A 14,377-nucleotide genomic window follows, 5' to 3' on the forward strand; every position below is an offset into this window, starting at 1 on the left:
ACATGATTGAAGCACTTTGTCTACTCCTTACTGATGAATTGAAATAAATACACTGGTAAGAAATTCAATGTCTTATGCAGAGGGATTGTTTTTACAGAGTGTAGTCTATTGTTTAACAGAATATCTTTTTAACAGACCGGTTAGCCACCTTAGCATTATAGGAGTCTATGGTTGCCCATGCTTTAAACTTTCATAAAATGCTGGTTGGCTGTTATACTTAATCATTCTATTTCTATATGCTGGCTGGTTTTACATGAATAACATAACAGGCTGTATATATGTATATGAAATACAGTATTTATTATGTATCATTGGGCAAATTCTTCTTTTGCACTAGTGTAACCACATTCAGATAGCACAGCATGTCCCAAAATGTAGGCCATGCATTAAAATGAATTGTCCACAAGTAACTGCAGTCTTAAGGGTAACGTTTTTTGCTATACACTGTAAACTAGTAAAGAATAGGTTATTCTGACCTAGTGTTAGCACTAGGCATTGTTGGGGAGGTATTCAGATTTTTCATTCCAGTCTGTTAAAGCTGGCATTGTCATCTGGGCAGTGTAAGGAACATTGGGAAATGGCAAGAACCTCATATAAATGCTAAATTGCTATCTGTGCAGTGTCTCCAGTCCCTCTGGGGATTTTCTGCTGAACAGTGTACACTCAGCTTGGAGGGATTTGCAGCTAGATAGCTCTGCTCTGCTGGGGAAAGTCCTTTTGTCACCCAGCTGCATATAGCATGTTGAGGAAGAGGAGTAAATTTAAAAAGAAATTTCACAAGGACACTAGAAATGGGTAGTAGGAGAACTACAAAATGCTCATCTGCACGTTTCCTGTCATGTGTAATGCGTTTGTTTCTGAAGTTTTCCGAGTAAAGGAGACCAATTTGACTTAATCAGGAGCCACCACCCCATTACAGTGAATGTGGTTGCACTGGTACTGACAGATTTCCAAGAAAACAACTATGGCTTACTCTAAACCCAATATAAGTGTACCAATTCTATTCCCCAGGACATATAATAATATATGGTGGTGGTTGTTCTCCTTGAATGTTGTCCATTTACATCTTGGATTTTCCACCTTCTTCTCCTGCTTCCAAAGTTGTTTGCTTTCAAAGTTCTTGTTTTCCAATGTTTTTGTTTATATATATTTTTATATATACAATACTTATGCTGCAGGTGCAGTTGTCATTCCTATCAAATGATGGATGTATTTTATCAGCTTGTTTTCCCTTATTTCTGAAGTAGCATTTCTGCCATTCCTTTTTTATTCTTCTAATAGAAGAACTTCTCCACAGTCTGCTCTCCAGTCATGTTTTGACTACACATAGTTATCCAAGAAGGATTATTTTCCCTAGCTCATATAAAAGCTATGAGTTCAAGTATCCTTATTAAATATGCGTTTCACTGGATGTTCTGAGGACTTAAAGTGCAGTCTTATCCAAACTATTTTTAAAACTTGACAACTTACTGGTCTTCACCAAATTCTTTATTTATGAGCTTTTGGGTGGTTATGTTGTTGGGGCAAAACTTTCCCAGTCCTTTAACTCTATCCAGAGGATAGTTATTGCTGAGTCTTCTTAATGCCAAAGTTTCATGGCAAGTTCCAGAAGCAGTACTGTTTAAAACAACTATAAACCGTAGCTTAAACATAAACAACTTTTTTTTGTGTCAGATGGTATTTAGTGGTATTAGGTTGGTATTGAAACACTGGTATTAAGTGCTATTAATGGCCATTTTTTAAACATTATCTTGCAGTGAAGCCCTTTTTGATGTACATGTTCTTTTTTATCACGGCAGTACAATTCACATTGTTCAAAGTTGATAATTTGCAGACTTTCTGTCTTTTGGTGTTTGTAAACTGAGAGTCCTGAATCACCCACATACTCTGTATCTCTGCAGAGGCACTCCATTATCTAAGACAAACTAATCTAACTATACCCTGTGCTTTAAAAAAGCATCTCTTAAAGCCCCATAGCGTAGTTCCCTATAGACTCTTGATATTTTCAGAGAACTTTGTACTTATACTTTATATACATTAATACAATACAATATAATACATTGTAACATAACATTTGATACAAGAATTAATATGACTTGTTATATATTTAGTTTTGTAATATAGAATAGAATAGAGTAGAACAGAACAGAACAGAACAGAACATAATAGAATAGAATAGAATAGAATAGAATATACATTAAAGACTAGTAAATTATGAATTATCATCGCAGTATTAACATTTATTCTATTTTAAAGCAGCAGTTCTAGAGTCTGTGTCAGTGGACCGGACAATTCCTGAAAGCACCTCAGCAATGGATAGCACAGAGGTTTCCCCATGTAGATCCCCTTCGACACCACGTCATCTCCGCTATCGTCAACCAGGAGGTAAGAACCTGATGTTTCTTGCCTCTATCCGTCACTTCAAAGAGTTCAAATACTGTAGCTGTAAACTTTGCAGGATATTAGAAAAGGATAATGTTTGCATAATGTCTTTTGCTTATGCTTTCCTTATTTCTCAGGTACTAAAAAAAATCTGTTAGAATGTGATTTATGATGGTTAATTTGTATAGCAAAACAAGAGACTTGGAAGCATATTGGGACTTCGGTATGATGAAATGTTCTTAAATAGCTCGAGCAGGATGTGTCCAAGTTCAAGACTAATATTGAATCAGTCCTATTCTCATAAAACCCTCAAGAACTTGACAGATTTTTTCAGCTACTAAGGGAACATATTTTGGGCACCATATGTAATCAATGAAATGCACAACATCCATTATTGTCAATGGGGAGTGACTGTGTCTGTTTCTTTGTATAGCACTGAACATTTACAGATGGTGTCACATTATTCATTCCAAAATTTGAATAAACTGCTCAATTGAAGAGGAAAAGTGAGAGCTGGAGCTCCCCAAATAGCTCTCACGTGGCTCTTTGAAAATCGTCATCAGAGTAGTGAGCTACGTCCGTGAACGCTCAACATGAGATGCTGCCATCTCATGCAAGCCTGATTTCTAGGCATTTATTTCATGCCTGGACTAAAACAAAAAAAAACAGAGCAGAGTCTTCTCAACTGTTAATAAGTTGCTGAGACACTTTAATTTTAAACCAGTAGTAATATTCTGTTATTCGGCACGTTTAAGGTGAGATGGCAAGTTTTGGGAGTTGGAAACTGGGGAACAGAATCTGAGTACTAGTCAGAAGCAATGTTCACAGTACTCCCTATAGAGAAAGTTTGATAAACTGTGAAAAACTGTATTCATGCTAGGCAGAGACCTGGGAAAATATGTGAATCTAGTTATCAGAAGTTGGTTATTATACTTAGTGCTCTAACATGATTTTTTGTTTAAGCTAATTTTCTACACTTTTGTTTTTGTAATTTTTTTCTTTTTCCCTTTGGTTACTGGTTGTTCCTCACTTTGACAGTGTCTTAGACTTTTTTTTCAATAGCAACATTAATTATAACGACCTGGAAATAAAACTTAAATCACAAATATGATTATGACATTTTTATTTCCATTAACATAAAGTGCTCTGGCAATGAAAACTTAAAATGTTCACAAAGTTTAAATACTAATGAGAATTTTAAGTATTGCTGTTGCTTAATTATTATTTTATTATTAAGTAAATATTAATTTATTATTAAGTTAGTATTAATTAAGTATTGCTGTTGAAAAATATGAAAAGTATGTAGAAGTTATTAACTTTTCTCTGTTCCCTTTGCAGTACAAACTGCTGACAATAGCCACTGTTCAGTTTCTCCTGCTTCTGCTTTTGCTATTGCTACAGCTGCAGCAGGGCATGGGAGTCCACCAGGTGAGAGAACTGTGCTGTACAAAAGACAGTTAACAATAAGATACCGAGGTCTCAAAAAGTAAATATTTCTTAAGAACATAGTTATCTGAATCCTAAATAGCCACTGATTTGTTTGGTTTGATTTGATAGCCACTTGAATCTGCTGGTGTTTTGAGTCTGGAATCCTTCCCTTTGTGCGCACATTGCAGTACAGCATTCACAGATAATTGGAGCCTTGGCTTCCAGTTATGTGGCCATTATGAAAACGTTTGTAATGGAATTAATTTAATTGAAAGTGGAATTGATCCATAAGAGTGACTGAAACAGCTTAAGACAGACTGTTCAGGTACATCCACCCTGTGGCATTTCCTGCTGTGGCAGTCTGGAGATTTTGGCTGATGAAGCAATTCATGTCACCAAAGGGTAAAATCATCTTTTAGGCTGTTGATATACCACTCTGTCCTGGGGAGTTGCCAGCAAGCATCACCATATCTAGCTGAAAGAAGGAAAGGATGAGAATGTATTTAGAAATACTTTTTAGAACAAAACATGAAACATAACAAGCGAGGACTGCATACTATATCACATACCTTCAAGAAACTGATGTGAGCTTTGTGCCTTTGTTTTGTGGACTCTAAGACATGCCAGACTAGTCAGTGAGATTTTGAACTATCTTGAACTATCATATTATTAACCAATTATAGCTTTTCTTGCTGACTTAGAATTATGTTTATCACTACACATTTTCAGTTCATCATCTGTTAGTTGAATTCTTGTATTCTGTCCTTCATATTTCTAGTCCAGCCTATACTGAAAGATTAATAAGTAATCTGCTGAACACGTAGATCATATCTTTCTTGCTTTTATTTTTTTGTATTCACTTACAATTTAAGATTGTATTTTGAAAATGAGCTTTTTTATGTCCAAGATTGGTATACATAAGAGCAGTTGTACTTAACTAAGTTATTGCAAATGTGTACTGTGTATTCCTTGGAGATCAGTTATGTTGTCGACTGACTAGAGGTATTTAGTGCAACTTAAAATACTTGATTTAAGTTTTGAATTCACTTGCTGTCATGCTGTGTACCCTTTGACAAATTAGTATCTTCCACTAACTGAGTCCTGTCATAGGTTGTGTTACAAATATACTTTTTTTAAGTCCACAAAATCACCTTCATGTTGCATTGACACAATCAAACTCACAGTTCATTTTGATTATGTATGATGAAGGATAGTCCAACTGTAAATTAATAGCTGCCTATTTTCCATCATAACTGTTGGAATGTCAAGAAACAGCTTTGAAGATGCTAGTCTCAAAATCACTCATGAATTTCTATGCAAGTCAATAAATTGTCACCAGTGATTTCAGTGGATTTTGTGACCACTGTGTCTAAAGCTGTGGTTATTCTCTTGATGAGTGGGTAGGCATCATGACAAAATAATTTCTGGATAAACATGGATCAGTGCTTCTGTTACTCTTGTGTACTTCCTGTGATCTTTAGACGATGAGGAGAGTAATGTTCAATTCTAGGAACTTTATGAATCTGTCAAAACATGTGTTTAGTAATTTTTTTTGAAATGGTGAATATCCTCTGCCTTTGTCATCAGACACTGACAAGGAATCAGTGACACATTTTACCATATGAATTAATTCCAGTATGTTTACAAATTCTTCAAAAAACACCGTAAGAGTAAAAAATACTGTTTTTTCCCACTAGGACCAATTCAGTTAAAAATTACTGCTTTTGTGTTGTTAAAAGCACAGCTTTTCAATATTTGTAGTATTGAAATATGAGAGAAAATAAAATGTACAAGTATGCGATCAATTGAAGGAATATCAAAGCATGGGGATGTTGAAAAAGGAAAAAAAATCCCCACCCTAATATTCCTAAGTACTTTTTTGTGTTGCTGTTTAAGCTAGTTCTGCATAAAGGTTCATTCTCCCGGGTGATGTAAAAAACAATAAGAAGGATCTGCAGAAAATATGGCAAGAAAAGTGTGTGCTGAAGAGTCTCAGGAGGCTGAGCTGGAGCAAGGCTGTCCACCTGTAATCAATATGAAAATTCAAGTCTACAAACCACAGCTTAAGCTGCTGAATCACCTGTTTTGTAACTTGATGCAATTAATCATGGTAGAGATGGAGTTGCAGAGTTGCAGTTCAAATTTGGGTAATTCAAATAATTTTATTTCTTTACCATGTATGTGTTATTTTAATTATGTGTTTTTTTAAAATAACACTATTTTTTTCCCAGTGGGCTCCTGTCTCATTCATTGCATAGGAGGGACCCTCAGTGAATCAGGTGTGGGTAGTGAGATTTATGGCTTCTTTTCTTTTTTTCAGCTGGTCCTTGTCCTCACTGGCACAGATGTTGTGATGTGTGCCATTTAATATACTCCTACATGGAACATAAATAGAATGGCAGGTGAAATTCAGTGTTGATAAATACTAAGTGATGCACATGAGGGAAAACAGCTCTACACCTGAAAGGATGGACTCTGTGCTGGACATTATTACTCAGGACCGAGATCTGAGGATTACAATAAATAGCTCCATTAAGTGATCTTAGTGCTCAGCAGGAGCCAAAAAGGTAAAGGAAACATCAGGAGTTATTAGGAAGGGTACAGAAAATAAAGCAGAGAAGACCATTATGCTATCACAGCATAAATCCAGTATTTGCATGCGTACTGAAGACTATGTACAGTTGCGATACATCCTGTTTGAGGTGTGGGGATGAGAACTAGAGGACATTGAGAGTTTGCAATCAAGGATGAGCGGAAGTATGAAATGGCTTCCATGCATTTGAAGTTCAGAGGAGAGATGACTTGGAGGTTGATAAGGAAGTTCTGCAAAATCGTGGATGTCATAGATAAGAGTTAGTAGGCATTTGTTGCTTTTTCTGATGCCAGAGGTAGGAGGCAACAGTTGAATTTCATGAGGCCAAGGTTCAAAACAAAGACAAATTTGTGGTTCTTTGTGCAATGTATAGAAGGCCTGTGAGATTCTGCTGAGGGACATTGTGAAGAGAAGAGACTTACCCAGGTTCAAATAGTGGACAGCTACCTGCAAGCGAGAGTCAGTAGTTACTAGACTGGCAAATTAGAACAGGTTCAGGAGCTGCAATCAGTTGGAGGTTGTGGGAGAGTGTTAGGAGGTAAGAGTCATCTGTGTGTCTTCTGTTCTCACTGTTCCCTGAAGCCATCTGGCTTCTGGCCAGTTTGGTTTGGTTTGGTTTGGTTTCCCAGGGTATGATCTCATAGCTCTTCTCAACTTCCCATCTTCCAGTTCTGACTGTTCAGGCAAGCAGGTTAACAGACTCATTGGAAAGCCGTATAGTCACACACTCTACCAGAACCAAACAGAAGAATATTTAATAATCTCCTGTGGAGAGTGCTGGGCATAACATTTCATAATTGCTCTTACCATGCGATGATAAGTTTATATACTGGTAAGTATACAAAGCTCAGAACAGCTCTCGCAGGGTGTGTGATGGCTTTGCTATCTTATGATAAGCAGCTGGGGGAAGTCTCCCCATGCTGGTCTTGTTTGCAGCCTTCATGACCTCAAGTGGCTTTGAAGCCAAAGTTGAAAGACTTTACAGTGCTTTGGTCTGCTTTAGATATTGGTGCACTTTTCCATTCGGATGCAGCCTGAGTACAGTGCATGTTGGCAATGTTTTCAGTCTGTTCCATACCCAGTGCTGTGGGGATCAGTGCTGTGCCTCCAGGACCTTGATAGTGTTTTCAGGACACCCTCATCTGTTGAGTTCGTTTGTTATCTAGGTGCACATGTAGGGCTAGCAGGGTCCTAAAAACAGCTCATGCTTGGGTTGCCCCACCACACCATATGCTGCACTAGTTTATGAGCTGCTGAAAAGATGCTGCCGGGCACCATGGCATTGCTCTGCAGCTTGCAGAGCTTCTGCAGTATGTAGAAACTTTCTTTGAACCAGGAAGGTTCAGGTTTTTATGCTTTTCAGCAGTTCTTTTTAACTTACTGGGTTTGTTGTCATTAATTTCAGTTATTTTACAGGTAGCTGCTTTTATGGTGCCAAGCTGTACTACTTGTCCTATTGTTTAGTCCTTTTGTCTAGTTGAATATTAATCTTTACATATCTTAAACATGGTTTGTCTCTTCTGTTCCAGAAAATTTTCATATTGCTTGTTTATTTTAACAGCATGATAAAGATAAATAGAAATACGAAGTGAAAGTAAAGAAAATTAATAAGGCACCCCAGGTACCTTATGCACAGTCTGGTGCATGCGTTAATGATAATATGCACAGTAGGGATTAATAGAGCATGTTGTCTCTTTTACATGCCCTTTCTCTTTTGAGGGATATGAAGGATGGCTGGATGTTTCATGGATTGCTGCAGTTGTGCTCTGTCACCACTAAGAGGTTGCTGCACACCTTCATTCTTTTCCCAACTTACTAAAATAGGAGAACAATACTAGCCCATAGAAATGGACAGGTGAAAAGTCATCTTTATTCTACAGTCTTACAGCTTTGCTTTCATTGCAGTAAAGCTCATTCTTCAGGAAGCAAGGAGAACTAAGTTTTGCAAGCATCCTTCTCCAGAAGAGGGAAAGGCATCCAGTTTTCATGCCTGGATGTAAACTAGTATAAACTCATATTGTTGATATAGGGATAATTATTCTTTACTTGTTCTAAATTACCATGTTCTCATGACTCTTCGTCATTGCTCCTAGCACTCTGTTCACCTAATGCTTCTCGGAGTGGTAGATAAGCCTTGAGCAATCACAAACATATTCCTGCTCAGAGGCATCAGTTACTTGAGCTGTTTCTTTCCCCCTGTTCATACACCTCTAGAAAGTTAGTTCTTGATTTGTGCTTGAATCATGACAGCTTCCATAAGCAACAGAGAGGTTATCTAGCAGCTCTTTTCCAATGTCTGTCTTACTCTTCTGCATATGGAAAAGTTCCTATAAAAACGTTAGAATGTTAACTGTAGTTAACGCTTAGTCTCATCCTAATGAATGTCCTGTAATCTATTCTTTTAGCTTTGGAATGAGAGGTAGGTAGTCCTTAAGTGGAACTCCAAGGAGCTGCAGTAAGCCCCATCTCTTCAGGAGCAATTTCCTTCTCTTCTCTGAGAGTGACTGTCATGTAGCCAGTGTCCAAAAAAGGAGTGAGACAGGTAATGTGGGAGAGGAACCTCCTGCCAAAATACTCACTAATTGTTTGTAGTTCTGCTGAAAAAAATCCTGCAGATGTTACAGGAATCAAATAACAGCAGTATAATCTATACAGCATCCACATAACCCCTAGCACAAGATAAAAACAATTTATATGGTAAAGTATTTATTTCATCTGTGTTGTGTAGAACTTGCAAATTTTCCTGGTTTACCTTTGTACAATTCTTTCAAACATGTTATTGCTTTTTTTTCTTCTTAAATTTTATTTATGTCTGTTGGGCACAGAATCAGAGCACTATCACAGGGTAAGTAAGATATTGTGTGCTGATTTTTAAAGAAAAGCAGCTTTTGGTGTTCATTTACTGAAACCGCTTGCTCTGCATGCAGGTCCTCATACTTGTTAATATTCGTAAACTATGAAGGTGCTCTGTGTGACTAGAAGAGATTCAAGCTTTACTTAAAATCTCTGAATAGTTGTATGGATGAAGCCAAATTAGTAAAATAATTATGTGTTGTTTTTGTAAATAATGAATAAAGTAAAAAGTACTTACATAGGCTTAGCAAACACACAAATTTCTTCTCTGCTAAGAATATCTAACACAATGTGAAGAAAAATAGTTAAATTGGTCATTTTATTTTCAAACAGTTCTATTGAACATGGGCTTCAAGGAGATTTTTTTGACAAAAACTTAGATTTAACATCTAAATAGCTCTTGTATGCTCTGTATTTTTTATATTCTTTGCAGATATACTGAAAGAGCTTTGAGAAGCTTATTTCTTCCTCAACTCAAACCAGAGTTCAGAAATCTCCCAACATGGAAAATAAATGTTAGACAAGAAGCAAATACTTAAACCCAAACAAATGGGTTGTTCCCTCATGAACATAGCAGCTTTGTTTCAACAGCTCTGTCATCTGCTTTTGAGCTGGGTACGTCACTATTTCCAGTGTGCCACATGCTTCAAAGCTGCCTTCCTCCTCCTACAGCATGCCGATCCGCGCTGTAGAGAATGTACCATTTTTCACAAGAACAAGGTGACATATTATGGAAGAGGATGGGAGTGGGATGGAAGCTTGTGGTTGGCAGGAGGGCCTGGCTTCTTTAGTATAAGCATTTGTTTTTTAAAACACATGTGAAAGGGAGAGGAGAGAGTGAGAAAGAAGTAGGGGAAAAAGGAGTCTTTGGGGGAGTATCTCTGACAAACATGATTTGCACATAGGAAAATCTGCCCCATGCTAGCAAGGAGGAAAGATGGTTTTATTCTCTGGGATTTTAGTGTTTTAAAGGAGCAATTAAAATAACAGCTTGAAGCTTTGAAGCATCTACACAAAAACCAATTGCTTAGGTACTATCCCTTTCAATTAATGGCCTGTACATATCTCTGGTGCTAAATTACCTTTGACTTGAGTTATTTACCTGAGTATTGTTCAGGAGAGAGAAATTTTCCAAAAGCCTCTGTGTTTTGCAGCTTGTACCCTATCAAAGAATGTTTCAAAAGCTCTCTGGAACAATCAGCCTGCAAATCCTTTCTTACACAGAGGAATTACAGCCAGCTCCTTCTCTTTTCACAAATCCATGCCGGTGGTTTGGAGAAGCAATCTTGATCTAAATTGGTGTTGGTTTTAATCTAGCAAAGCTGATCAGCCTGTTTCCAGTCCATTTTCTCGCATCTTCTGCTTTTCCATAGCTCTTACAATCTGTCTGCAGAAGTGATCAGACAGTCCTTTGGAGCTGCAGCAGATTCTCGACAGAGGAAGCACAAAACCTGCTCCATTAATCTGCTGGCTGCAGCTGCTAAATGCAAGCCTATCTTTCTTCGAAGCAATTCGGTATGCCTGGCCATTCCAGAGTACCTCCTGGTGCCACTTCCATGCACTGCCACTGAGTAGTTTCCACTGTTGGCAATGCATCTAATACAGTTTGTGAGTTCTGAATCAATGGTCCTGCAGTTGCATCACTGTCTATGGAGGGATCAAGTTCCTCTCTTAATCTTAAACTTTGTGTAAAAAGTTCTACGCTACTTTCCACTGATAATCAGTTATGCATAACATGCATTAGTGATGGAAAAAAACATACAAAAGGAAGCGTGTAATCCTTTTACAGTATAAATGTCTGATTCAGATTGATTAAGGATGACTGCTTATTTTAAAAGGCCAAAATTAGCATGAGAAAGTTTAACAAAAGTTTTTAGGGAGGGGTGTGTAGCTTATTTTAGGTTGTGACCAGTGGTGCTATTCTGCAGTCATTCAAACTACTTCCCAGCTCCCAGCATTGCAATATTTTTGTTTTGTTTATTCTGGCATAAGCACTAATTGGAGTAATGGAATGACACAGCTTGTGCCAAACAATACAAGGGAGATCTGATCCTCTGTTCAGGTTTGTGTGTCTGTGTGTCTGTAGTTATACGTCTGACTGTGGCAAGAGGCTGTACATACTGCTGCCAGGTGCATTCAGCACTTAAGCTGAATAGTGTAACTTGGAGATGTGCCATGCAGAATAATGAAGGCATACGCTCCCAGTGGGATCCTGTTGATCCTTGAAATAGAAAAGCATGTAGAAATATACATTATGCATTAATCAAATACAGTATTTTCTCACCGTCTTGCACATAGATTGATTTGAGTATATATCCTTCCCCATTGAAGGATATCAGCTTTACTACTCAGGGAGTGTTTCCCTAATTCTGAACAGAGGAACAGTAATGTGGCATTACACCATTGTGTTTCCTGAGACAGAAATTCTGGAATAGGCAACTGAGTTAGCATGGAATTTGGTAAAGAATTTGGTAAATTTGGTAAATTGGTTAGAATTAAGTGATATTAGTAAGGGAAATTATTACTTTCTTTTTCCATTGTGAGAGGGCAGGCAGAGCGATTTCCTTGCTATGGCAAATGTTAAGTGAAAGGCGAGCGGTATCTGACGGTGATGTCGATGGGTTCTACTTTTTGTGGAAAGCCAGGTCACACACTTCTGTGTGGTGCTGTACTAAATACTTCCAGTTACATCAGTGGTTACAAGCTAACCTTTAGAAAGGTATATATTTCTTTCTGGCTGTGTACATAAGTATCCATATCTAAAGCAAAACCAGAAAATGTGTGTTTTTTTCTAGTTGGTATTCAGTATGATGCTGTAAACATTGCTATTAGTAATAGTTACAGTAGTGTTGCACTCCTGTAATTTTCTGGGTTATAACATCTCATTCCCTGTACTGCGAATTTTTTCTGTGGAAAAACTGTGGAACTTTTTCCTTATGAATCCAGACCTGAAAGAAAAAAACTGTGATGGTGATATCCCAATCAATAATCAAGATGCAAACAATTTAATCATTTTGAACCTGCAGCTTATCCCAGCAGGACTACTCTTCACAGGAGTAGATTGGCACAACTGGGTCATAGAGGGTCATATCATGGAGACTCTCTCGAAGCAGTTGGAAGCAGCCCTGCATTTTAACTGTACTTCTTCAGGTCATGAGTTCCCACATGGAACCTCGAGACTGAATTTGAGGGCATCTAGTCTCCTGTCAGAGATAGGGGATATTGTCAAATCAGTGAAATCATTGTTTCAGGGGTGCTTATCAATCCAGCATGCATTGTTACCCTCCCCACCCCTCCTTTCTACCAAGGATCTAAGATGCTTAGTTCCAAGAAAGAAAAGAGTTGGTGTAGGAATTGTTATCCTCCTCTGATCCTTTATGAAGGACAACCAAGTTTTTTTGCTTGTCGTTTTTGTTTGACTAATGGCTGTAGCCAGGAACTGGGAAAGTGAGTACTATTTCCCGCTTGGAAAATGTGTTTTAATGAGATTTCCAGACCAATTTATGCAGATTCAGGGAGGTTTGAGAAGCATTGTGACCTGAACGCGGAACTTCCTTGGAATTCCCCATTTTGATTAAAAAAACTCCAGGTGGGAAGTACTCATTGGCTTACTCTACATCTGACACTGTTCTCCATCAAAAAGAGTTACGTGACAAATAACCGCTGGTATAGATCAACCAGCTTTCCTTACTGGTGGCTGGAAGGTTGTCAGGAGTTGCCCAGTTGTTGTTACCAAACCTAGAGGTGTCCAGCACTAATGTGACCAACCCATCAGGATGGCTGAGGGTCTCGTTGTGTGCAGTGTGTGGGGCAAGGGGGGCTGATGACAGTGCCCCAGTGGAGAGTCAAACTTGCTTTCTATTCCAGGCTGCATTTTTAACACTTCTTCACCAGGCTGCTTTTATGAGACTTTTGTGTATGTTTTCTCCTGCCAGAGGATATTTTACTGGGAAATCAGTAGCAAAATGAAAATAGAGATTAAAACTAATTTGTTTGGAATCTGCCGCCTAATTCAATAATGCTGAATGTTGTTTTTTCCCTCTGAATATTCACCTACTCTGGAGTGCATTTGAATAGACTTCTATTTTTGTTCCTGAATTAGGAGCCCTTTAAATTTAACAAAATTGTTGCTTAGCAATTTTAGATAACTGGCTAAACATTCATGTTCAAATTGAGTTGAATCTCTCCTTCTTAGAGCAGTAACTTTGATTTAAAACAATTACTTAAAAATGAAGATTAGTTTAGTCTCAAGTGATCCCTGCTCTTGGGAATTAAAAGCCAGGGGAAAATGATGATTTTTTTTTTTTTTTCACTGTAGGAGAAATTTAAGATCCCCATTTTTTTAATGTGTTCCTCTCTCTTGAATTAATTTCTTATTCTAGTTTATTAGAGGAGATGACTACTCAGGAAAAAAGTGTTTACACTGGACATTTCCTGAGTTATGACACTGTGAAGCATCTGTTTCCTGACCCATTGCACTAAGTCCTGAGCAGCGGCAGGGGAAACTCTCTGTTTCATACATTTGTGCAATGAAACAGGCACTGAGAGAAAAGTTCCTCCTTCACCTAGGAAAGACGATGAGTACAGTCTGTATTCCTGCTCCCCAAAAATGGGTCACCACAATCCTACTGTGATTGATTTGACAGGGTGTGTTGAATATGTATTTTCCAGTGGTTTAAGCTGAACTTCTCTGGCAAGCTCTTGGGTAGTACCTCCCCCTTCTCTCCTAAGCTCAGGAGGAGAGAAGCTGGAATGAAGCTGTGACCACTGCGTGCAGGAAACAAGACCTGGTATGTTGAGGTTGCAAGTAGGGAGTTTGACCAAAAGGTCTGGGTTCATAATGAGGACAGGTTTGTTTCGATTCCCTTTTACCTCCCTCACATTTGGGGCTCTCAGTGGTGTATGTGGAGTGGGGAGAGAAGTTTTGGGAGGATTTTTTGGTGGGATTTTGTTCCCCTTTTTTTCCTGAGCCTAAGTGCTGCTTGCATAATTAGTATTTGTTTATGCTACTGTTGAGTTGCTTGATTTGTGGCCCAATGATAAATGGTCTGGAAGCTGCTTATGAGATGGACATTTTGTACAGAGAAATTTTTTTGACTGGTATGCATCCTGCCAATTTTT

General features: G+C 38.1%; 1 protein-coding gene across 1 annotated transcript in view; it reads left to right on the forward strand.

Moving 5' to 3' along the window:
- The window catches only part of RASGRF2 (Ras protein specific guanine nucleotide releasing factor 2), a gene marked incomplete at both ends in the record, with an annotated part of 129,485 nt that overhangs the window by 76,249 nt on the left and 38,859 nt on the right, over positions 1-14,377 (forward strand). The window contains 2 exons of the mRNA XM_082013028.1: positions 2,260-2,385; positions 3,721-3,810. Of these exons, the coding sequence (XP_081869154.1) occupies positions 2,260-2,385; positions 3,721-3,810 (216 nt within the window). The remainder of the gene's footprint in view (positions 1-2,259; positions 2,386-3,720; positions 3,811-14,377) is intronic.

The sequence above is a fragment of the Phaethon aethereus genome (genome assembly GCF_964289735.1).
Source record: "Phaethon aethereus genome assembly, chromosome: Z".
Taxonomy (NCBI): Eukaryota; Metazoa; Chordata; class Aves; order Phaethontiformes; family Phaethontidae; genus Phaethon; species Phaethon aethereus.